Source organism: Lonchura striata, chromosome 7 (assembly GCF_046129695.1).
Source record: "Lonchura striata isolate bLonStr1 chromosome 7, bLonStr1.mat, whole genome shotgun sequence".
NCBI lineage: Eukaryota > Metazoa > Chordata > Aves > Passeriformes > Estrildidae > Lonchura > Lonchura striata.
Window position 1 is genome coordinate 24551629 of NC_134609.1, and position 26362 is coordinate 24577990.

Consider the following 26362-nt stretch of genomic DNA (forward strand, 5'->3'; position numbering starts at 1 on the left):
GGCATGTGCCCTCACCCCAGTGCAAACAGAGTTCACTGTTTCTCACAGAGAATGTTTTGATTCTACCAAGTGGTACCACAGGGATGTCACTGGTGCAGCAGGATTTCCAGAGCAAGTGCTTATTTGTTTCCCAAACAAGGATGTTTCCTGTAAATATTTATTTGTGGATATGCCTTCCTCGCATTGCTACCATAGAAACATGACCAATTTTCAGCTGATAGCACACCAAAGGGAAATTGATAAGGGACTGCCTTCAGGAGTGCTCCAGTGGATGCCAAAAGGGAGTTTTGTCCTGTCCTAGAGTGGCTTCTGTTGCTTCCAGCACCGTGATGTGACATAAGAGAACACATACCTGTGCCCTGCATGAACACAGACACTTTGTGTGGGAATTTTCACACACCCATACTGTTGTAAAACAGATAGAGTCAATATACAGTGATATGGCAACAGACAGAATCACCCAGTTTGAGTATTGATCATTTTATCTTGCCAGACACAACCAAAATAACTATTTGGTTTAGCAGGCACAGGAGATTACTCATATTAAGAGATTTATATAAGCTTTGATTAAGGTGGATTTGGCTCAAAGGAGGTTTTTATCCAGCCTCCAACTGAATAAGGCCAAGTTGGCTGCTATGGTAAGGAAGGAACTACACTCACTAAAAATCAGCATTGGTGCAACTTATTTCAGTAATAAATTTGACAAATTTGCTGGACTTAAAAAAATCATTATAAAATTTTATTCAGCTGAAGATGAAAATAGCATCATGTAACTCAAAACAGGCAAACAAAAATATGTATATAATCTATGCAGACTCAGCTCCTGTTCAAAAGATTAATTTCCAGACTGAATGTTTCCACAGCCTGTCACTTCTGCTTTTGAGATAAGAGTGTTTGGGACATGCTTGTTTCTCAAGGTGGAAAGGATCACATTTTTATTTTTCTGTTTCAGTGGTGTTCAAAGGCCTGTTTGTGCTGCATTCTGCATAAATACAGAGGGAATTCCCAGTTCTGGAATTACAGAGGCTGAAAATGGAAGAAAACATTCCTTGGGAGCTCTGCTCCAACGCTGCCATGGGAGTCCTTTGCTCTGCACTGCTGCTTTGAGCACAGCAAATCCATTTCTGCCTAAGGAGCCCCTGAGGGATGGGATGGCTGACTGTCACTGTCCAGGGCTTCTTCCTGCCCTGTAACTCTGTCAGTCTGCTAGGACAGTCCTCACAGCCTGAATCCTAAAATCACAGATCACCTACTTCAAGAGCATCCACTGAGGATGTAGTCCTCAACCTTTCCTGGTCAAAGTTTGCCTCAGCTCTTCTGAACTTTGGAAAAGGAAAGTCCAAACTTTTCTGTGTTGTTCCAAGACTCATATCTTTAAAGATCTCTTTTAAAAAATCAGGAAATTATTTTCAAGTATTTATCCTAGACAATTTTTTAAGAAAATTAACATGATTTTTTTTCTTGCCTTGTTTTCAGTGGGCATAGGGAACATTTGGATTGCCACTGTCTGCAGAGAAATCTTCATTATGGAAGGTATTTTTTCTACCTATTCTCCCTTCTCTTAGACCAAACATCCTGCATTCTTCCATCATTTTTTCAATCAGTTCCTGAAAATGGTAAAACGAGACAAATAATTTGTGTTTCCAGTTAGAGATGAACGAAGGAGGTGAGAAATTTAAACTTAAAGAATTCCATTCAAATTGAGTTCAAAGAATTCAAATTCTTTTTGAATTTCATCAAAAGGAAATCCAAAGCCATGAAGAAATTTCCTAGAACTTCATAAAGAAACATTTCTCCAAAGAGGTGAATTAGTGAGGAAGATCCCCCATGGTGGTGGGAGAAGAGCCACCTCCATGGAACCTTCTGCTGAAGCAGATGTTGAGCACTGCATGCTGCACCTCTCAGCCATGGAAGAATGTTACTTTTGGACAAAACCAAGATTTGGTTAGATATATCATGTACAGAACAATTCCAGAATATTTTAGAGAACTGGGGGATTCTGTACTTCAGTAAGCAGTTACAGATGTGTTACTCCATGATTGATCATTATGTCAGTTTGCACAATGCTAAATGCAGATAATTAACGTCACATATTGGCTGATTCATAACACTTACAGAGATACAATATGGAAATGACATTGGTACAGTAAATTCTGGTAGGGTGTGTGAAGTTGTCTGCCCACATATGATTAATAAATGTCCTAACAATTTACAACACATTGTATGCTGCAAAGCACCTCATTTTCTCCTAATATGGCCCCTCCTTGTCATGCAAAGATTACCTGTAACTTCCCAGTAATCTGCAGCTGAGTCACTTAACAGCCCATTTCAAAAAAAAGCTTCACTTAAATAAAGATTTAGGTTGTTCCCCTGGCTGTTAATTTGTGGCAGGTTCCTATGCTGCTCTCACTCATTAATGGCTGCTGATATTTCCCCGTGGATTCCCAAACTTGAATCATGCTCTTTCTACTCCAGCATCTAGCTAGGAAGATGGCAATTGCCCAGGAGAAAAGCAAGTCCTGGAAGAGAGAGAAAGTAATGGTAGGGGAAGTCTCTGTACTGACGTGAGATAATTGAAGTTAAGAAAAACAAAAAGCCCAATGAACAGAAAACACAAACCAGACCAACAACCTCCACACTTCCTCCCAGGGGCAACACTCTGAGAACTGGGCTTGGAGTCATAAAGTGATCAAGAGAGCACAAGTCCTGCAGGAGAATGAGTCCAGCCAGGAAAGGTTATCTGTGTCCACCCTGAAGTGAGCCAGAGACAAGTTCTGTGTAATGCTTAATTCTCTTATTAGAGCCCCTCCAGCCGGGGTATTGGAGGGATATCTGTATATGTAATAGGGATATCTAAATAAATACCTACATATATATAACAGGTATATCTAAATAACAACCAGACATACTTCAGTGTGGCTGGAATTTCTGCAGAGGGATGCAAAGAGGAGGAGCTGCAATAAAGGAGAGTGATGATACCCTGCACACTGCAGAGAGAGTGGATCTGTGGTGAGCTGGGGACACCAGGTGCTTAATCTGTGTTTTGTCCCAGATTTTCTGGTGACCTCAGGAGAACCATTCCCTCTCACACACTCAGTAAAATTCAAGGGGTGGTTTCAGACACATTTGCATCGTGCTGCCTCTTACCATGAAGGTGATCTCCAGCACCACATTCTATACTAGCAATTGCTTTAGCTCCCAGAAAACTCCTGGAAAAGCCTCCATCAGATCAGTATGTTACAGGCATCAGGGTGGGTTCATAGATCCCTGTGCTATGGGGAGATGCTGGCTCCATGCCAAGGGAGATGCCACCCTTGATGTCCTGCAGAAACTGCCTTGCCTGAGTCCTTCAGGGGCTCTGTCCTGAGGGAACGCTGGGTGATGTTCCCATTGTCCTGAGGGAACGCTGGGTGATGTTCCCACTCTCCTGAGGGAACGCTGGGTGATGTTTCCACTCCCCTGCAAGGAACTGGCTCACAGCATCTGTGCTGCTCTTGGAAATCTGCACAGCAAGCACTGTGCAAATCCACATGGATTCTTCCAGCACTTCAGGACACAGTAATATTTACAAAGATATTTCCCTGCTGGTGCTCCCTTGGTCAGAGCAGGGGCTGGGAAGTGCAGGTACTGACTGCCCTTGGGTCTCTGGAGATGACAAGGTAATCTGAGATGCTCTAAGGGCTTTTTTGCTTTGTTTCCCAGGGATGAACAACGTACATGCCTTGCCATAGTCAGCCACTTCCCTCCTGCAGGCTGGCCAGCAAGTCACTGCGAGGAACTTGGGGCATGCCAGGCAGTTCCTAGAAGTGCCACTGGAATTTTGGATGCTCCTTTTGGCCCTTTATCACCTTCTAATTTATTGCATCCCTTAAAGAAGTGGAGAAGCCAGACAAGGTTGATACCAATCTTTCATACAGGAAAATCACTTTAAATGAAACCATTCCTTCACTGCAAGGAGCCCTTTGCTTGCTGCTGACAGCTCCTTGGTGGCTCCATCTTACAGCAGGACCAGCACTTTGGGGGGCACCAAAGTGTTCTGGTGGCAGCAGGACTGGACTTGCCCCAGCAAGTGTCTGGCCATGTTCAGTTGTTCATCCTGGAGTGCCTGAGTTGATCTGTGCCTGAGAATTTGTTTTGTTTTTAACCCAGCAGTGGAGGATGAAATTGAAGCATTGGTGGGAGCATTAAGATCATGGCTACCAGTGATGCTAACCTCCTTTTAAAATGTTGAGTGTTTGTGACGTTCATCACTGAGCTACATCCTTTTTTATTTCCTGCCTATATAAGTTTTCCCAAGAAATCTGTTTCTGTTTCTGTCTGTGCCTGTAAAACAGCATAAAGCCATGGTCTGTGCATCAAGGCTGTTGGAAGGATACAACCTCCATCAGGGATGAGGGTTGCACAGTTTTTTTAACCAGGAGAAGCCATTGTTTTTGAGTAGTTGCTCTCAGCAGCATCTACTGATCAGTCACATATTCTACACCAGGACACTTTTTGCCAAAATAACCTCATTTATATGTTAAATGTCCTGAAACTAAGTGCCCTTCAGGAATTCTGGCCTTCTGTCCTCCAATTTGCTCCTCTTCTATTTTATTCAATGTCCAAAGTCATTCTTCACAGGTGTCATTTTGCTTCCAAGCAATTGCCCTTGTGCTCCAGTTTCTAAGAATAGAAGTGAATTTTGGCAGCATAACATTTCTGAGAAATCCTCAGTAGTGGAAAAGTAGCTGGAGGGGGAGAACAAAGAGGAAGGAAAACTCAGTCATGAGGAACAATTATGAACAGCAAGAAGGACTGTGGATAGGAAAAAAAATATGTCAAGGATGGTAAAACAGGAGTTCTCTGCTGTAAGTACATTTTTGTTATATTTGGTGTTAAAATAATAATAATAAAAAAAGTCTGCTTCAGGTTATTTCCCAGCATCAGACAAGTGGCTGTAAGTAGCACCTGCACTCAAGGTCAGCTAAAACACTGAAATAACCCAGAGTAAATATGTGACCAGTCTCTCTGGCACCTGGATGAAACGTCCCCTGCACAATGGTCTGGTCACCCTGGGATTTCTCCATCCATTTGTCTTTTTAACTTGTGCCAGTGGCACACATGCTGATGATCACAAGGCTGGGAAGAGTGCAGGGGTGTTTTGGCATTGCAGCCAGGACACAGGAGGGTGTCTGTGCCTGCAGGAGGGGGTGGTCACTGCTGTCACTGCTGTCACTGTCACACCAGTGAGCCACACGTGCCAGTGGGCTGTGGCACCACGTGGTGATGTTGGCTGTCCCTCTGGCTGTGTTTGGTGTGAAATCCGGGTGAATGGGGCCCATTCCAGCTCCTGCACTGCCCCGTCCAGAGCCCTCGCAGAGCTCAGGGACTCGAGAGCTGCTGCCACATCTTGAACTGAGCCTCCCTGAAGCAGCAGAAGTTCATGGCAGGTTCCTGCCCTGGCCCTCATGTGGGACAAAGCAACGCCACTCTCAGGGAATGGTGCCCAGCAAGGAGGTTTAGAAATGTTTGGAATGCCAAAATTTCCCTGAGTCACTGCAGCTGGAGTGTGGGGGGCTCTGCTGGTGTGAGCAGGAGGATGAAGACCCCAGCTCCCCCTGACAGCAGCTCCAGAGCCATTCCCTGCTTGCCTCCCAGCCTGCTGTCCTCAGCCTGGCTTTCCCTGTGTTCTGAGTCATCCTTTGCCAAATGGGGCCAGGGGACATCCCTGCTGCCCCCACCCCACTCATCTGCTGCGGCTGCATTCACTGTCCTCTCTCTGTCCTGCTGCATTCACCTTCTCCCTGTCACTCCTGTGTCAGGTACAGAACACTTTGGGATTATATGGCACCTCACACACTGCTGGAGATGTTTGTCTGTCCTGGAAGGCAGCAGTAGTGCCTAACAGCCCTGCCATGCCCACTGCCCCAGGGCTGTTAGTCCGTGCCCAGCCCCTCTGTGGGATGCCAGCTGTCCCTGCCTGGCTGCTGGCCCCAGGGATGAGCTCCAAGGAAGGAGCTGGGCTGGACCATGAAGGTGTTAGTGAAAACCAGGCTCCTGCTGTGCTGCAGAGCTCAGTTCCCCCGATGGTCGCTGGGTAGCAGCACAAAGAACACAATTTCAGCTTTACCTCCCTTGTTCAGGCAATAGATGTGACCGAGAGCAGGGCAGAGAGCCAAGTAAATAACAAGGTCTCATAACAAGAGAAATCCAGCCTGCCTTTCTCTGATTGAAGAAGCCCTGCTGAGATAAATGCTCCAATCCATCTCTTCTCTGAAACAGGAGCTGAAAAGTGGGTCAGATCCTGCTGCTGGCAGTGCTGTATTTGGGGAGGTCTCTGCCAGGAGCTGACAAATGACTGGAGCGATCAGAAAAAAAAATCAGCTTTGCTTCTCACAACAGAGTTCACCGAAATCATGGCTTCTGCAGGGAGGAAGATTGTGGTGGACAAGCAGGAGGGGTGGGAGGCAGCACATGCAGAGCCCCACAGCCAGCCCTGCTCTTGCTGAACTCAGCTCCAAAGTCACTGCTGATGGCATTTGTGTCCTCAGGTCACCTTTTCCTCCAGTGCCTTGCTTGTATCTTTTTCCCTGAGGTGGTGAACTTTCTTCCTCTTCCACCCCTAATGAGCCAGACAACGTACAGAAGGAAAGGTGAGCAAAGTTTAACTGAAATGCCAAACGGGAAAGCTTAGAGGTTTTTGAAACAGTTTGGTTTATATAAGAACTTATTGGAAACTGGCACAAACAAGTGTCTATCTGCTCTGAGATACCAGAGCAGATGTGACAGAGTGGAAAAGCCTTTTCCCTGCCAAAGTATTTGCTGGAGATTTGATAACAAGGTGCCATTGTAGAACAGTGGGTAAAGGTCCAGGGTAGAAAGCAGAAAGAGAAGAGGCCTCCAGGCAGAGCTGGCTGGATTCAGTGGGAAGGCAGCAGTCAGCTCCTGTGCTGCTTTCCTCCTCTGCAAACAGTGACAAACTGTCCTACCCCTTCATTTCTGTTAGAGACTGAAATCACCAAGATTCCTCTGCACTGCTGGGGTGAACATTAAATTCAGCACTCCAAATGCACATTTATAATCTGTACCATGATGTGAAACTTAAGTACCACATCTTCAATTTTTAATATTGGTACTGACAAGCTTTCAGCATTTCCTGTGAATTTCATTCATGCTGGTCATAATTCCCACTAGATACTAATACTGTGTGGCTTGCAAACATTAATACTGAATGTTTTGCAAACACACTTGGATTGGAATGGTGGTTATTGAATAAAATTTCAAATTGCATCATTTCACTATAAATTCTTAACACATAAAGCACCCGGTGACCCACCTTTAAAAGTAATGGCCTTATTTGTTTTGGTTCTGAAAAGAGAAGCAGCTGGTTTTCTGTAGCCGAAGGAGGATGGAAATGTTTGCATGGACTGCATTCTCTTGTTTTCAAAACTCACCTGCTACCTTTTTTTTTTTCTCTACCAAAGAGAATTCAATAAAAATCAGTCAGATACAGAAAACACACCAAAGCAATAACTGCATCTTTACCCTGACATGGAAATAAGTCTCCCACAGTCCCTTCAAAGCAGTGTTCAAATTCAAAATTCATGTTCAGTCAAAATCAATCCCCAACTGCATGAAGGATGTGTCTCAAGTCACACTTCCTTAAAAAGAAAACAAACTTAAATTTCAATTTATCTTAACAACCTTTGGGAAGCTCATATGAGCAGACAGTCTTGATCAAATAAGAGAAATCTTTTAACCGTGCCAATGGCATCTCAGTTCCTCTCTCCATTCCAAATTGCTATCAATTGTTATTTCACATCAAGGTTTAGAGAGATACCAGCACCTTGAAATTCCCTTTAGCTGCTTTTATTCTGCAATGCTTCACATGTGCCTTCCCAGCAGCCTCCCCAGTGGTGACCACAGGCCGTGGGTGCTTTAATTTATCACAGCCAGCCTGAAACCCAGTGCCAGAGGCAGCACAGCCAGGAGCTGCTCTCCTCATCTCCCCTCTCTCCTCCCGCTACCCTTTTCCAACAGAGTTGCTTTTAGCTCATTTATCTGCCCATGGGGGCGATATGTAATCAGAGCAGGAGTCCTGATGGGAAATACAAAGTGATCCTTCAGAGGGGCTGGCTTTGGAAGCTGCTCTGGGCACCGACCAAGCGAGTGCTACAGCTGCCCCTTTCGTTTGCTGAGCCTCCTGCCTGAGCCTGTCAGCACCAGACAAACAGCAAGAGCCTTGGGGATGTTCACAGGCCCATCTTGCTTCAGTGAAATATGGTGTTTGTGGCAGTACAGGCTGACTCCTCCACCCCACTGTCCAGGGAACCTTGGTCTAGTGCTTCTATAGCAGCACAGAGGTCTAAGTCCCCATCCACTGACTGTGAAAAGGTGGCACCTTTGCTGTAGTCAGAACCCACACACTCAACCAAAATAATAAATGCTTTAACTCATCTATCTCTAATGCCAGCACTACCCAACGACTGAAAAAAATTCCAATTCTCCATTAGGAAAAGTAGAGCCAAACTCAAAGCCCTAATTAATGACATCTGTACAATACCACTGAAACTTGATTTATCCCAGGTCTGCACGCCCCAAAGGACTTAAACTGCTGAGATCACAGAGATGCCCCTTGGAACCACCAAGACAAGGGAAAAAATCTTGCCACACATCTTCCCACAAAATTCTTGTTAGGTATATTCAGTTTTCCACATCTGTTTATATGTCCTCCCACACAACCTAATCCTGTTATTCATCTTCTTCTTTATTATAAAGAGAACAAAAATAATTTATTCCCAAATTTGGATTCTGAAAACATGGGATTTTTCCATAAAAAGGCAGCCAAGTAAGCAGGTAAGATGGAGATCTCCCCTACCATGAAGGTGGATGAAATGCTGCAGAACTCATCTACACACAAAAACCATCTGGTGGAAGTGCAAATACAAACCAGAGAGGGAGGAATGAAAGCACCCAGTGGGCCAATGCAGGAATACCTACAGCACAGCAGGGAACTGGAAAAAGCCTTCAGCACTAAAGCCCTTCTGCTTTGCTGACTGAAATGACCATCTGCTCCACATCAGGGCAGGATTAACTGGGTCAGTCCAGCAGATGCCAGTGCCAGTTTCTTCCAAGATACACCATTCCTGGGGTTAGTTTCAGAAATCTGTTTGCTTTTAAGAGGAAAAAGACCCTCATTATGGGTAACACAGGATAGGAAGTGATAGCAGGAGGTCAAGAGCCACAGAGAGGTAACAGGTGCCTCACAGTCATCAGGCTGCACTGAAAGCCGAATTTTTTGGGTTCTGAGTTACCAGTGGTACAAACTGAGTGAACTGCAAAACCAAGAACAGCATCAGCTTGGTGGGAGCCCCCCCAAAACACACTCATTCTCTGTAGGAACAGTCATTTTTGAAAATGCAACTATGGAAGCAAAATGCTTGAGCTGTGACTAAGATTTGACTCTGGGGTGCTCATTCCAGCCTCTCATACTCTGTGCAAAAAATAGACAGGTAAAATACTCTGAAGGCAAACAATTGCCTGCCAAATAGAATCCCCAAATTTGCTCTGACTTGTACAAGGCATTCATTCAGGTTTGGTACTTGCAAAAGTCATAAAAGATACTTCTTCATACACCTTCAAAAAGGAGTGGAATCCCAGGAATGAGCACTCCAGTCCAAGGCAGTTGCTGTTCTTGTGACAGCCAGCTAGCACTATGCATGATGTAAAACAAAAACTTCAGAGTCCTTTAAATGCTTAATGTAAACTGAAGCATTTAACAATGCCTTATGTCAGTGAAATACTCATTCACAATTCTTTTAGTACAAAGAATCTTTTTGCCATCAGTTCCTCAGTTATTTCTCTCACAAGACAAATAAAACAAGTGACTTCATATTACACAGCTTGTCACTCAGAGACAAGGATCTGTTTATACTTACATTGATAATTAAAAAAATGGTTTTACAACATAAAATAGCATTGAGGATTCCAGGCAAGCTACTCTGAAGAGCTGGAGAATGATTCTGTACATGTGATTCCATCCTGGAACTTTGGAACAGTTTTTATTTTGGTGATTAAAATTTTACTAGTGTGCCTGCATGTACCCACTTACCTCAGTACATAAACACCAAGCAGATGCAAAAAAAGCAGCACTGGATCTGGTAGGAATCAGGGCAAAAAATACAAAGTGAAATTTACCTTTCTGCTGCCAGTGCTAGTATTTGCCTTTCTTTTTTTCCAGAATTCAGGTGACAAACCTGTATATAAACAACCCTGCAAAGCCCAGTGGATTACATGGTGAGGAACCACTTCTGTGCTTTGAACACCTGATTAGAATTGGCACTACAGAGAACACAAGAGCAACTTTATCCAAGCAACATACAGAACACATTCACCAAAGATAGTGCAGACAGGTTGTTCAGTTAGCAACTCTGGCACTGAAAGGAAATACATCTTGCTCAGAAAGAACACACAGGCATAAGATACATTCTTTATTTTAAAAAAGATCACTTAAAAAAGCAAAAAATCTTGAGCAGAATGTAGAAGTGTCTTTTGTAAACAATTGTCTAAAGTACATATGCTGCAGGAGCCCAAGTCAATACTGTCTCACAAGGTAAGTTTTTTTAACAAGATTTAAATCACAATAGTCAGTTCTGCCTCATGAAATGAGCTTCTCTGAAGCCTGAGTTGACAGCATGTGACACAAGCTTAGCATTGTTTCATTTATTACAATAACTTATCTTCAGAAATTATCCTGGAGACTGTTTAATCCCCAGCATTATACATCTGAGCATCTCCACAACCTGAGGAAAATTAAGAACAGGGGAAAAGGAGTAAAATGAAAAGAACCTAAAATATGAACTTGCAAAAATGGTATGTTATGGGAAAAAAAAATAGTAGTAGATACACAAAAAAGCAAGGTGCTTTTTTTTCTTTTCCCAAATTTATCTTTCTTCAAAGAATGGCAGTATAGTCCTCCCAAAAGAAAGCTTCATGGAAAAGGGAGATAAAACCCACAGGAACTCAATTCCCATTCCAGCCTAGTTCCTTTGAAATATACATCCTTCCTTATATTTATTTATGCCTATTGCCCTCGGTCATCCAGTCTCTAAAATGCATTTCCATCAAGCTTCTATCTCTCCAGTCACCAACATTGACAGTGGGGATGATTTTCTGTGGCTTCAACCACTGAACAAAACGCTTCATTTCCAGGTAACTGCTGTGTTCACTGTAAGGAATCCCTGAAATGAAAACAAATCACAGCCATCTGTCAGGCTACTGAGCTTCCTCCAAGCCTTCCAGCTAAGAAATACTGTAGATAAAAGGGTTTTTAAAATTCCTGTTTGGGACCTAACATTTATAGCTAAGGTAAAACACCTCCCCCCCTCCAATTTTCCCTTTTAGGAAAATTACCTTGCATTAAGTCACCAAGTCATTCATCAGTGCAAGCTAAGCAACATCAATGACCTGGTTAAAGGAATGTTAAGGTTTTAGCTCCACCCACCAATAAGAACTGAGAGGAAGACACTCCCAGAAACAAGTAAGACACAGAAAGAAATCTTAGCTCTGGAACTACACTGCCACCAGCATCAGTCAGGCCAAGACTCCACCCTTGAAGTCTCTACCTGTATCAGGTGAAAGTCTTTATTTGCATGACAAAGACGAGTACAAAATATATGTAAAAATCTGCATTTATGGTGTTTTTAATTGCTCATTCCACAGATCTCTCCTGAAGAGATCTATTCAGCTTCTCAATGAGTTACCAGAAAAAGCAGCAGTAACAAAAATCAGCAGGAGTTTCCAGAATAAAAATAGGAAAGCATCCACACAAAGCCAAATATACTGAATCTTTGTCACTCTTATACCATATATAGTGATTTTTCCTCTTGTCTGAGGCTTGATATCCTCCAGAGAATGGCATGAATCAGAGTAGGTCCATCCTGTAGGTTTGAAAGCCAGAACTTGATCAAAATTCTCAGAAAACTTATTCAAGTGATCTTGTAATCCCTGTGGAAAAAAAAATAGCATATACTCAGTCCCATTAAATAGCTAATTAGACTGAAGTTTGGCCATTTCATGATGGAGAGGACTCAGACTTCATTGTATTTTCATGTGCTGGTATTTTTTAATTTTAATTATTACCTACCTTGCAATTATTAATGAAAAATATTGACATTTACAAAACAACTTGTCCCTTAGGACTCAATTTCTTTATCTGAATTAGGTACATATGAACAGCTATGCATTACAGATTAGAACACATAAGGAATAATCACAACTTCTTATAAATCTTCCTCCACAAATCATTTATTTCCTCCTCTAAAATAGAGGCCAGCAGCTGAGAGGAGATAGAAGACGGTGAAATGCTGCTTCAAAATCATCTGGTTCATTTGCAGTGCCACAGAGGTTCTGACATCTGCTTATGCCCAGAAATAACCAGATTTAATTAACCTACCCCAAAAAACTTACAGCAAGCTAGTGCAAGAGCTAAGTATTGCTCTGAGCACTAAACCATGTTTTACCACCTCTCCAAGACAGGAAGGAAACCACCTCTCATCTTCTCACTCTAAAAATTACCTTGAAAAAGTTTCCAAGTATGTACAATCCTATCCCTGCATAAAATGAAGTCAGTATTGCTTCAAGTTAAAAATAGAAAATCAATTTCATATGTCCTGTATAAAATAGGCAAATTCCTAATCTGAAAGTCCTACAAGTTACAGAACTCAAAATCAAACTTTATATTAGCAGGAGAGAGAGGAATATAAAATAAAGGCTGATTAAAAAGGCGGGTAGAGTGGGATAGAAAATTATCTGACCTCTTAGACACTCAGAAACTATAAAACAGGGCAACAGAAAGCTGCCACATTTAATAACACCTTCAGTACAATGTCCAGTAGCAACATACAGAATCCATCAAACCAGGTACATAAAACAATTTTTAAAAACCCTACCAGAAAAGACATTTAATTCAGCAACAGAAATTATGGCTCACTACTGACTTTGAATACACTGTGAATGTTCAGTCCTTACTTGATTAAAGGTATAACTGTAGCAGTCTAATTCTCCTTCACACTTCATTTTGGGAGTATTAACATAGATTAAGGTAATTATTCACATTTTTTCTCCCCTTGCTCTAATGAAATCTCAATATAGTACTTCAAATGCAATGATCATTATACTAACAATGCTAATCCGCTTTTGAATTTTGTTATAAATCAAGTGTGCAACATTCACATTAAGGATGCAATTTCAAGCTTATAAAAAAACTATTTGTGCATTTCAATCACGAGCACTTCTGAAAGTTTCACCTCAATGCCAGCACAGGGCCTCGCTGAGTTAAACTACATGAAAGAGTCACAGACACACAGAACTCATTTCCCTGGAAATTTTCCACCCACCACATAGTCAAGTTAGGCAAAAGCCTCAATCTTTGAGTTACAAAAAAATTGTTTGTTGCAAAAGAACCATGCATGCATTTTGGAAAAGATGGCCTCTTTCCCCAAAACAAATTACTACAGTGTTTGCTCATAACAAGTCCATTTAAAATACACATTCCAATTTCTTTGTTTATTGCTTTAGCCAACACTGTTCTAAACCTTCACCCTTCTGAATGGAAAATGTATTTCACTGCTACACCAGCCTCCTTCAATCACCATGACAGCCTGATATTCAGAGTGTCACTAAAGTCAGCAGTGCACACAAACAGATTCCGTAAGTTAGAAAATGACTCAAACATTATTAAATATTTAATTTACCACCAGCCCTAACACTACTTAAACTCATCTGGCTTATTCAAGAACAGGCATTCATCAGTACATACAGCAATCCCTGCATTTTACTGGGGTAAAACCAAATACTGCAGTGAAGTACCACATCTCCGGGTGTTTTGTTTTGTTTTTTTATATTTTCTTAATATATCTCAAATCCAAAAGTAAGATAAATGATCATACAAACTCATCTTCTAGCATTTAAAATTCTCCATGTTACTGACAGTACATCCCACCCAGGCACTCCTCAGGCTGCAGCCTCATTGGCAGCTTGGCACTCTCACCATGCCCAGCTTACACAGCATCACTCATGACGGCACTCAACCCTGCCCCAGAGGGCACAGCCCCAGCACAGAGGGCCCTGCTGTCAGACCAGCACTCTGACCCACTAGATCACTGTGCTTTTCATCTTTCCTGGCCCTTCTCAGGGTCCAGGCATGGCTTTTGTCACACTGGAAATTTGCCTAGAACCTGCTGATCTCAGAGGCAAGACCCTGCCTGACACAACTGCCTCCCTTGGGGAAGTAAAGCTGCCCTTGAATTCCTTCACTCCCTGAAAGTCCAGCTGTGTGAGTATCAGCAACCCAGAAATCTGCAGAAGAAACTAAAATAAATTCCTGTTTAAGACAGCACAACAAACTAAAAATAGATCCATACATATTTCCATTACTCATTTTCTGCTCCACCACAGAAAACATCATGGAACAAAGTTAAAGCATTAAGATACTAAGCTCCATCTCCTGCAGCTCCATCCAAACCATATAGCCTTTTTTACTCCTTTTTAGGTCAACTCTGACCTTGACTAGTCCTGCAGCTAAATACCATGTTGGTCTGAAGGATTTGCTTGAGATGGCACAGCAGGCCTGAAGCAAAACAGGAAAACGAATCCAAGTCTGAAAGGCATAAACAGCCACTGTTTTTTTCTTCTTTCTTCCAGGGTACTTTAATCTAGAGCCTGCTGCTTTACCTTACTGCCCTTCAGTATTTTGTCTATTTACAATAACCTTTCCAAACTAAGAAATGCCCAGAAAAAATGCTCAACAACTCAGGGTCTCAAATCTCAGCTGAATGTGCATTTGAAATCAACTTAGATGAAATCATGTTCTAAAATTAACTGGTTACCTGCTTTTGTGACAACTACTAGAGAACTGGTAGTTGGCATGTTCATGGGTTGCCTGAAAACAGAGGCTCACAGGCAGAAAATCTTTAGATTTTTCCTACACTGGACCAGGTAAAAGGCTGAAAACAGGAACTCCATGTCACAATATATTAATTGCTAAGAGGACAGATCAGGCAGTTGTTACATAAATCTACTTCAAAAAGGCCTGCAAAGAGCAGGTCTTTGAACAAGCCTCACCTTATCTTGTACAAGTACCACATCATGTTTGGAGAAGTTATTAGTGTTTAATTGCATTTCATTTTCAATGTATTGCTACATGTCAAAACCCCACTAAATAAATATAATCTGACAAGAAGTTAAGAAGCACAAAACACAACACTGGTTGGGAAGAGCCAAGAGAATTTTACTAGCACGTTCATCAACAGTCCATTTTCTGAACTTACCTTAAAATTAATTTGCATCATGGGAAGAACATGAAGCAAAGTACCCTTCCAGTCCACACTGATGAGGGAATTGACAGCTGCTGACTCCAAGCACTGCAGGGTTTTGTATTTGTCACGGGACACACTTGCCTTTGAGCCCAGAACTTCAGCAATTGCTTTAGGATTCATTAGGAAGAAATCAGATAAAGAAATTTGTAAGAATTCTTTTTTTGGCTTGTTTTGGACATAGTACTGATTATTGTACGAGATAATTTTTACTATTAGAAAAGAAATCCATATTCAACAGGATAGAGTGTTTTGTATTCTAACATTAAGAAGAGAATCCTATAATGGGTGTTAAAAGCCTTCGTCCCCTACATTTTAGCAGCAGAATTTTGTATGACAATTGGAAAAAGAAGGAAAAGGATCTTGATAAATTCTAAGTCACATTTCTTTGGTAGACGGTTACTGAGGTGAACTGGTATTTATTCCAAAGATGCCAGAAATGTGCAGTTTTTGGAATGTGTGACAAACAGCCCACATTGAAGACAGACTAAATCTCAGTGAGAGCAAGTCTTGTATTGATAATTTTAAATATGCACAAATGGTGCACATCTGCCTGCTCTGAAGCAGACGTTTGGGCAATCATGTTGGTTCCTGCTGCTGTAACTGAGTGAAGTATAGCACGTAAGATCTTAATTTAGTTAGAAAAGATATACAATATAAACTGGAAGGAAAAACTCAAAATAGAAGTCTAAGAATAACATCCCTTCAATGTTTCTTGAAATTATTAACAATAAAAATGTCATAAAGACCTCATTTGTTTATTTTTTAATTGCCCTCAGCAATTTTCTCACCACAATCAAAGAGATTCATACAGTTAGTGTATAAACTGGCCACAAGTATATGCAATGTGGGGGGAAGGTTGTAAACGTGGTAGAACACTATTTCTTTGAGAAAGTTAAAACTTATTGATTAGAAAACTTTAAAAATAGCAGGAGGATTATTAAGTACGTTTAATTTACACAATATCTGAACACTCAGACTAAACAGCCTTTTAGATCTTTAAGAAACCCATCTTGTGAAACTAAATTAGGTATTAAATTCTTTATCCACTACACTTCTTTTACATACCTAAGAAAACTTTTTCTTTTCCAATGGCGTAAGTGCCACAGACAACCAGAGTCCGTGGGTTTAAAGTCACTGTCTCAAAGGCAATGTTGACAGCAAACTGGATAACCTCTTGTTGTGAAGGAAAAGTGTACTCAGGGCTACAGTATCTGGGGCATAAAAACAAAATATATCACTTTGTTACAAAAGACATCTGAAATTACCATGAAGGCCCTCAAAACTCCATGTACACAGGAAGTGAAAAAGACATTACTCCTCCATATAATTGCAGTCTATTAGAAACACTGAAATGCCCAGATGAAATGGTTTCAACAAAAATCACACTGAGCATATCAGTGCTTTCTCTACAACTATTCACTCTCTGGTACTGAATTCTACATTTTCTTCTTCATAAATACCAAATGCTCTTGCCAGCTAGATATTTGTATCATATCCTGATTATATCCTTGTATCTTTTTTTTTTTGTCATACACAAACCATAATATAAGTCATTACTCATTCACAGAAACATATGGAACAGAAATTAAATCTGCAGCTGGGCATTAGTCATGATTCACACAAAACCAATTTTTTATAAATGAATCAGAGAAAGGTCTAATGAACAACCCCAAAACTGATCCAGCCTTTTGGCATTCTTTCATTTTTGAATTCCTTCATACTTCTTTTTGTAATAGAGTTGAATCCATTGGAAACTAGTGTTCCATAAACCTCTTGTTTTAAATCTGAACACCCGATGTACGAGTTTTGACACCCTGAATTTAATACCACTTATAAATAATATGGGATCTGAGAAAATACTTCAGCATCTTTTCCACCACCCACTTTCATTCTCTAATGTAACAGCATAATCAATGAACAAGCTACACATACATGTATTTTTAATAAATCTCTGCTTTTATTCAACACTAAATAGAGCTAAAAAGTGTTATCACAGCAATGTCAGTTACACTTACATGTATCTGGTTCATAGAAAGCCTTATTAAACTGAAAAGACAAAGAATAAATTAAAAAAAAAATCTATTTCCAGACAACTTACGTGGTATCAAGGTACAAGGTGTGGATTTGCTGGCCCATCAGAGCAGGGTAGCGCTCCATGGAAGGGTCTGCTCTGAAATCCCCTGTGTGCAGAATAACAGCCCCACTTGGCAGGTAGAAAAGGATCATTGCTGCACCTGGGCAACTGAAGCAAACAAAAAAACCCACACACAAATGATGCCAACTCTCTATACTGATAAACTACTTTAAGAGAAAGATCATCCTTTGGTAGTAGAAACATGTGCAGAATAGCATTATAGATCATAGCTACTATGCAGATGATTTTAGCTAGAAATTCCTGATTTCTAAAGAAATTCTGCGGCTACACACAAGCTTGAGTACACACAGGGAATTCTATGGCCACATACAAGCTTGAGATCTCACCTGAAATGGAAGGAAGAAACAAAAAACCCACAGCAACAGTAAAGCAATCAAACATTAATTGCCTTTTTGGGATGCCACACCTTCTAGGCATGGCCTCAGCTGCAATCATTCTGTTATTTGATTCAAAGGGGAAACAGCACACCAAAGAGAAGCAGCATTCTTGCTCAAGAGAAACAGAACTATTGTTGCAGATTCATCTTCCTTCCTTGCAGGACTTACTGGAGCATTTTCTTTTAAATTCTATTTGCAGATTTTAAATGTTGTTCTAAATTCAGAAGTCCCTGGTTAGAAATACAACTCCCTTACTGGTGACAGTGAATCCATTGTGCCTTCTGCGGTTGCTTGCCAAAGCTTTCTGAAGGGCAAGACTGGAAAACCTGAGTGGGAGTGTTTTAGATATCAGTCACCTGCAAAGGGTTAATGAAATCTCAAAAAAAGAAAAACTGGCATGAAATGAAATCAAAAGGACAGAATTGGTGAACTCTTCAAGAAGCTGAACTTTTTAGCTAAGGTATGTACACCTTGTAATTGGAGCAGAGAATCAGAAGGACAAAGAGGAAAAATAAGCATACAAATTGTACAAGCAACAAGGCTTCCTTCATTCCTAGAGAGGGTTCTCAGATGACTTACTGGAGTTTTGTCTCTCCAAGTATAAATAAATCCTACACTAAGCAATGTTCAAACTAGCTGTGAAACAGTCCTGCATTTCAATATATGTACTGCAAGGAAGGGAGTCTTCCTCTAGCCCATGGCCAAAAGAAGGAGGCAAAGCAACAAGAGCACAGGACTGGAAGTCAGGTGCTACTGAACATTAAATCCAGCATTACCACACAGTGCCAGTCTAACAGACAAAATCTCACCCTTTATCACCAAATTCAGCAGAAATCCATATTTCAACAGCCTTTTCTTCAAAGCCCAATTTTCAAAATGTTAGCTAGATTATGTCACTCACAGAATCCAAAGTACCACATTTTTCTTTAGCTCAAGATTTCCCTATCAGTTCAAGCTACAGAAACCTGATGTATCTCATAGTCAAATCTAATAGGTTCCCAACTAGACACCAAAATCAGGAAGTGTTCAGACCACTAGAAAATCATTCAACCTCTCAAACAAAAATTATGGAGCTACATGTGGTTAACACAATTTAGACAAAAAAAGTTAAATTAAATTTTAAAAAACCCTGTTTAATTTTTGAAGATAACTCACCTATTTCAAAAACTAACTACCTGTAAGAAATTTTCCACAGGAAATGCAGTGATACCTACTGATTGGCATCGAGCAACAGCACCTTGATCCCATTGACCACACACTGCGTGTCCATGGGCAGCACATGGACATACTGCTCCTGCACTCGGAGCTTGCTCTTCACCAGATTGCCAGTTACCTGCAACACAGACAGGATTTAAAACAGGAAAAAAGCCTAAAAGAAGCACTGCTTGTTTTAGAAACAAAACCTCTCAAAGCCAGACTGGCTTACAGAGAAACTATAAGGCCCTGAGCATGAGCAAGCCTCTCAGCAGCATTTCAATTCTCAAACAGCAAACTGAGAAAAGCTGTCTTCAGGTAGTAAACTTTTCTAAAAGCCTGTCAACAGGCTATGCGTTGGAATCAGAGAGAGAGCAAACAAGGGGGAAGAAGATCTCTTGCAGACTATCAAGAGGAAGAGGTGGGTAAAAGCTTCTTTAAACAAGTAAAGAACTTTACAGGTAACAGGCCCCTGGACCTTATCATGAAGGACTGCAGTCACTGCAACTGCAAGGGCAACACAGAACTCAAGCATTCCAGGAAACTTCCAGAATGAACCATAAATAGTTGTTGTTTTTGGGGTTTTTTTTGATGCAAGCTCTGGATGTATTGATTAGGCAAGGTGCCCTACCATGTTGCAAGTAAAGAAGAGCTGGTTGGATGTGAAACAGCTGATGGCAGTCATGGCCATTCAGCAGCCCAAAGTACAGGACACAAAGCATCAGTCTAAAATAATTCCACTTACTTAATGTGGAAAAGAGATGGCTTATGCAGAATCTATTTCAGACTTTGATCACTGAAATAGTTCAGAGAAAATTAATCCAGATTCTTCATGATGCGCACACACACACACCAAAAAAAGCTACAATGTCAAGTTGCAAAACCAGAAATTTCAAATGTATTATTATGGGGGAAAAAAAAAAAAAAACAGAAAAGGTAAGCACTGCAACAGGTTGCAAAGTGACATAGTAAAATCTGGCCAATGTTCAAAATTTGACTTACAAAAAGACTCCCCACAGTCTGATCTAACTTTGAAGGTAGACCCACACTGTGCAGGAGATTGGTCTATGTGACATCTAGAGATCCTTTTTAAACCTGATTTTTTTTCATGGTATCTAGGGAGGGAAGTTTCACTAATCCTCTTGATCAGTCAAATCAAGGTAAGGATTTCTCACAAACAAAATTCTCTTTCCCCTGTACATATCCACTGACCCAATAAAGGGCCCTAACCACTGATCTTCTATTTACTTCCATCAGTACAAAAGTGAGTACAGCTACATTTGGATATAATGGTATCTAATAATCTTGAAAAGCCTTACCTTACTACAGTAAATTGGAAACCTGAAGTTTTTTGTTAGTCCACTGTAGTGGTCAGAGTGAAAATGAGTAAGGAAATAAGCTGTGCAGCCTTCAATTTCTCCATACTGGAAGGCATCGACTGTAAAACCAGTTCCTACAGCAAAGAGGGAAGAGAATCCAGCCAGTAAACATGCATAGTTCAGAACTAATTTCTAATCAGATATTGCTTTTGGTTTTTTTCTTTCTTCCCAATTAAAAGGTAATAGTTACTCTGCATACAATTGAAGGAGCCATTTAAAGATTAACATGTTTTGTGTATCAGTCAACAGTTGCAAAAAGGTATTTTCACTTATTAAAATAAAAATTTCACAAATTGCTCACAAATACACTTTCAAAGCCCTCCCAAATATGTTGTTCAGCTGCTCTCTTATAGAGATGGCAACTGGTTAAGAAAATAAGACACATTTATCTGCATTCAACTGGTATTCTTGGAAGCTCACATAGATTGAAATCTAATACTAATATTTTAACACTAAACAGGTAACTGCAGCTTAACAGAATTGCATATTGCAATCAAACTGCAATTCTTCAATTATTCTAAATTTAATATTTCTCTTAAACCATGCAATAACATAATTATTAAGCAAGCAACCTGGGGTTTTCAAATCTCTCTGCTGAGATGAAATCTGCCTGAATTCCCATTGTATGCTTTCAGTGTTCATATAAATATGTTGCATAAAGACAGATGTATAGAAGACAACCATTCTCTCTGCAAATACTCCTTTTAAATGCAAACATACTGATAAACAGTCCTTTTCCATTGGGTTATACCTTCTTAAAACCACCAAACAGTGCACAAAACTAATTCAGCTGGTGACACTAATTTTTCATTTTATATTACACACATTTCCCAGATCTTCTAGGAGAACTAGAAGAAGTTCCACTTAATTGAGGCTAGAATGTCAAGTCAAAAAACCATAGCAGTGTGATCTAAGTAAAAATCCCTAAACAAAAATCCCTCAAGTGTTTGAGAAGTACCAGGCTCAAAACTAACTTTAGTGGTGTGAGCATCTGAAGCTTTTTAAGATGCTAAACTATCACCCTTTAGTTTACCTAATTGCTTGAGGAGACGCTAAGAAATTCTTGGCTGTTTTCTTAACTAAACGCTTCTGCTCAGTTTTCTTTGTTTTCATAGCTGAAATAAATCATATTCCTAATACTACTGAAGCTCAAATGCAAAATGAAACTCAATTCATTTACCTTAGTGTTAAGGAAATGATTGCTATTGGCAACACTATTTTCAGGCACAATTGAAGCAGTGCAAAAAACTAATTTCAGGAATTAGGACTGTGAATTGACCAGATATATTTAAAAAATAATTTAAGAAAGTAGTCATTAAGAATAAAAATACTGAAGTCTAAAATTAGGACAAAAACACAACACTTCAGCCAAATATAAATTAACCTCTATGAAAAAGCAAGTTACCTCTCACCTGGTATTTTCTTGTAGAAGGGGCAGTGTTTTTTTCTTGACTCTTCACCTGTAGTAGGTGATTCTTTAAATTTCTTCCTCCACCTTCGTACATTTAAATTTCTTCCTCCACCAGAACATACATCTGCAATGGCTTCATTTTTACTTGAACTTTCTGTAACTGCTTCCACATCTCCCACAGACCCCTCAGCCTTCCTTTTTTGCTGTCTAGGCCTCTTTCCATTAGGAGATACTGAATCTGGTATCTGCTTTTTCTCATTCAAACACGCCTCTCCTTTACATTCCTCCTTTGCTTTGGGTTTTAACCCAAAGAAAACACCAATGTCCATTTGTTTAAGTTGTTTGGCAGGACTGGATTTAGTGTTCATAGTTGCTAATGAAAGAGATGGCACTGATTTAGAAGAGATAGGGCTGGGAAAGCACACAGCAGCTGTACTACGATTTCCTTTTTTCTCCGCTGCTGTCTGCAAACTCTGGTGAACTGTTTTTCCAATTGCACTGGCAGTCATTTTATCTGTACAAATTAAAACGTTACTTGGCTCCCTCAAAACTCTGCTCTTCTGTGTCAGAAGAGAGCCAGCATCTTCTCTGTCTACAAGTGATGACATCCCAGTAAAATTCACACATGCAGAATCCAGAGCACCAGCATCTTCTGACTCTGTGGTTCCTGCTTTGGCAGCAGAAGAAATAAATTCTAGCTGTTCAGTCTCCTTGTAACTACAATCAAAAGAGGACCCACCATCTAGATGGTTCAGTGTATTTTCTTCCTCACAGAGGGTTTTTCTAGTTATGAAATTTTCCATTTTTGCATGCTCATACTGAGGCTTCCTCTGTAAGAGAAGTCCATCAAATGTTTTAAACACCACAGAATTGGAGTCTTCTTCTGAGTTCTGCACTTCAAATAATTTATTCTGTGATACTTTTACTTTCTCCTCTTCTTCCTCTTCACTTTCCTCAAATGTACTTAGTGGTGAGTAAGAAATTCCACAGTCATTGAAGTCCACTCCTGACTGCAGGAGACCTGGCTGACTTGTATCTTTCTCCATACACAGATGTTTTCCTGTTTCACTTTCTTGAGAGGATGCAAAATCAAAAAATTCAAATGTACAATGATTATCTGCCCTCTGTGGAAGCTGAAGTGTCTGTTGAGATTTTTCAACACCTGCAAAAAAGGAAGTACTTCCACTAATTATATTTAGGGACTTCATTTGTGGTGAATTCCGTACCATTGATGCACAGTCATCATTTGGGGTATGCTTTATTTCAGTAGAGGGTTTCTCATTCCCTGAGGTTTCCTCTGCATAACTTGGGGAACAGCTGGGCTTTGCAGCAGTAGAACATGTCATCTTCATCTCCACAGTGGTTCCCAAAGGGTTTACAAGATACTCCCCTGCCCTGTTTGCTGCAAGCAGAAAATGGCTGTAACGCTTGTAGTGAGATGGAATGGTGGAGGTGCACTGTAAACCATCAGGACACTCTAGGGGAAGAATCAAACAAAGGAGCAATGTTAATACCTTTGCAAGTATAGTTGTCACAGTTAAAATAAAAATTTAGGAGCTTTTTCTTGTAAATACAGCTGCTGGAGGACAGAAGGCACAAGTAAAAAGTAATTTTCAAACTATCAAGGCCTCTTGCTCCAAGCTGAGCAATGAGAAGCTTCCACCCTAAAAACAAACAGTTGCTGCTCATACAGCACTATGCCTGAATTATACAGCCCATTAACAAGAATACTTGACCCTGTTTCAATGCTGTGCTCCTGTAACCACATGGCTTCTGGTTTAGAATTGTTTCACATTCAAGCAACAAGCTCAAAGAAGTAGTACCAGAAAGAGCCAGTACACTTCAAATATAAGTAACAAACAAATTTCTGAATTAACCTGAAATTCCATTTTAAATTGTCTGATATTACACACTAAAAAAAAGAAAAAAGTTGTGCATTTACCTATAAGAAGAAAACATTCAGCATTGAGGTGATAGGAAAAAAAAAAAAAAATCCATACCACTTTCCTAGGCCTTTCCCAGTAACAAATTACCAGCCTAACTTTTCAGGCTTTTAAAGTGAACAACATAAACCCACCAGAAGGACTCTTCACCTGTTAATTAAGGGAGTAAGACAGAAACGAGGCGTTAAAACACCTGCCTTAAATTAAAAGCACTGCCAAAATCATCATGTAAGAATTTACATGTCATTTCTCTGAAGAAGAAACTCACGGAAAGTTATCAAAATGTAAAAAGAAGAATGGTTGCATTACCCAAAATAGCCTTTACTCACTTTTCCAGACTGTATGCTTTCTGTTTTACAAAAATTATGAGGTGTATTAAGCACATATATTGGATACCTGAATTTGTTTAGCTATGGTATTTCCCCATGAAACTGGAATTTAGAATGTGTCAGTTTTAGTCCTCTAGTACAGAGCTCAAAAGAAAACGGTTGTCTTATGATACAGGGATATTAGTCTATTTCTATTTAAAATTTCTAAACCATAGTGGGCCACAAGTTTATTAGCATATTTCAGCTTCCAAATGTCCATAGACAACGGAACATATCACATATCAACATGAATACAAGATAATAAAATCTATACTTAAGGAGATAGAGGCTTCATGTCAAAAGTAGCACCCTTGTGCCTGAAGGTTCTTTTCTGACACTGTCATTGTAACAAGTCTCATTATTTTAATGTGCACCTTCAGTTTGTTCAATGAAATACTAAAACTTGATAAACAGCCATGAAACTTTCTCAGAGGTTTGAGATTAGATTTTGAAATGAGATTTTCATGGCAGATTTCCACATTTTTCACAAAGAAGCAAAATTTCATATAAAAATAGGACTGATCAGTAAAACATAACAAAACATGATAAAAATCATACCAACTACCATTTCAGATTTTGAGCTGAATACAAAAAACGAAGTTTACAGCAACATTTTGTGAGAAGTTTGTAAGCTTTCTCTGAAGGCTTTCTTCTTACTCTATTCATACCTTTTTCAATGGGTCCTGGAGTTTCCAAACATTCATAGACGTGCCACTGAGGTGTCTGGACCAGCAGCAAAGAGAAGGGCATCTGGCAGCTGGGACAGAACCCATCGTGAACGGGCTTTGCATTTTGTGAGCTCTGTTCTGCCAGTCTACCCACACTTTCCTGCGAGGGCTCACTGCTGTCTTCTTTACATTGATCCACATCCTGACCTGGCCGTGAGCTCTGCTTGGTTTTCGGAGGTGTACCAGTTTTTTCTGTGGATTTCTTTTTCCTATTTCTTTTTCTTTTTGGCCTGCCTTTGCCAACACTTACTTCCTGCACAGTAGAGATGCTCTGTGAATTACTACAATGCTTTCGCTTCCTAATGGATTTGTACTCCCAAATGTCCTCTTCCAATAAAGCATCTTCAGACATGTCAACACATGAAATATTCCCCTTTCTTTTAAGCAACAGTTCACAAACCTGCCTTTCCCCCTGCTAATATATTTTCTCTTCCCTCCACTCTTCACTACCTGAGGAAAAGCTCCAGAAGCCCATGTTAAGAAAGCAACGCTGGGCCACAAACCAAGCAGGAGACCCTGGTGGGACAGGAGCATGGTCGATCCTACCCCAAAAATAAATTCAGCGAGCGTGTCTTTGTAGATTTGCGATTTCTCCTGTCGCACAGGGCTCGAGTCTGCAAAGCCTTCCAGGGTGAGCCATTTCCTTCAGCTTCCCCCCGGCATCGTAAGCTCCACCCGGCCTCGGCGGGGGCAGGAAGATTTTAAAAATTCCTGCCCGAGCAGAAAAAAAATTTAAAACAAAACGAGGCAAAATTCAGCTACGGGATCATCATCAGGGTGTCCCGGGACGCTCCTCGGCAGCGTCCCCTCGGAGTGCCCTGTGATGCTCTTCCAGAGGGTCCCGGTGCTGCTCCACGGTGTGTCCCAGTACCCGAGTGGCGGGGATGTCCCGGGGTCCCCCTGTGTCCGGGATGCTCGGTGGGATGTCCCTGGGATGTCCCGGAGTGCCCGGGATGCCGCCAGGGATGTCTCAGTGTCCCGGGATGTCCCTGGGCTGTCCCGGAGTGCCCGGGATGTCTCAGTGTCCCGGGATGTCCTGGTACCCGGGATACCGCCAGGGATGTCTCAGTGTCCCGGGATGTCCCTGGGCTGTCCCGGAGTGCCCGGGATGTCTCAGTGTCCCGGGATGTCCTGGTACCCGGGATACCGCCAGGGATGTCTCAGTGTCCCGGGATGTCCCTGGGCTGTCCCGGAGTGCCCGGGATGTCTCAGTGTCCCGGGATGTCCCTGGGCTGTCCCGGCTCCGGCCGGTCCCGCCGCCTCTCCCGCCGCTTCCCGCCGTGGCCGCGCATTCGCTTCCGCAGGTTCGTCACCGCCGCTGTCGCCCAGCTTCTCTTCTGTCACAGACTGCCCCCCTAGAAGAGCCCCAGATCCCACCCTTTAAATCACTGGACTCTGGTTTCGACTTTTTCCCGTGCTGCTCAATTTTTACACCTTAGAAACGGTAAAGC

General features: G+C 41.1%; 1 protein-coding gene across 1 annotated transcript; it reads right to left on the minus strand.

Moving 5' to 3' along the window:
* Positions 1–10448: 10448 nt before the first annotated feature.
* On the minus strand, positions 10449–26166 carry DCLRE1A (DNA cross-link repair 1A). The gene is made up of 9 exons (XM_021526022.3): positions 24852–26166; positions 21874–23349; positions 20402–20535; positions 19103–19221; positions 17455–17598; positions 16422–16567; positions 15309–15463; positions 11844–11985; positions 10449–11219 (listed from the first exon to the last, which is right to left on the minus strand). The coding sequence occupies exons 1-9, from the start codon at positions 25261–25263 to the stop codon at positions 11053–11055; spliced, it is 2895 nt and encodes a 964-aa protein (XP_021381697.2). The 5' UTR covers positions 25264–26166; the 3' UTR covers positions 10449–11052.
* Positions 26167–26362: the final 196 nt, after the last annotated feature.

Bases quoted from the DNA above. Each gene is read 5' to 3' on its own strand.
- DCLRE1A (XM_021526022.3), bottom strand. From the start codon at position 25,263: ATGTCTGAAGATGCTTTATTGGAAGAGGACATTTGGGAGTACAAATCC. The intron at 23,350-24,851 runs GTATGAATAGAG...TTCTTCCCCTAG, and splicing joins TCCAGGACCCATTGAAAAAG to AGTGTCCTGATGGTTTACAG. The intron at 15,464-16,421 runs GTATGTAAAAGA...TGAATCCTAAAG, and splicing joins AAAAGAAAAAGTTTTCTTAG to CAATTGCTGAAGTTCTGGGC.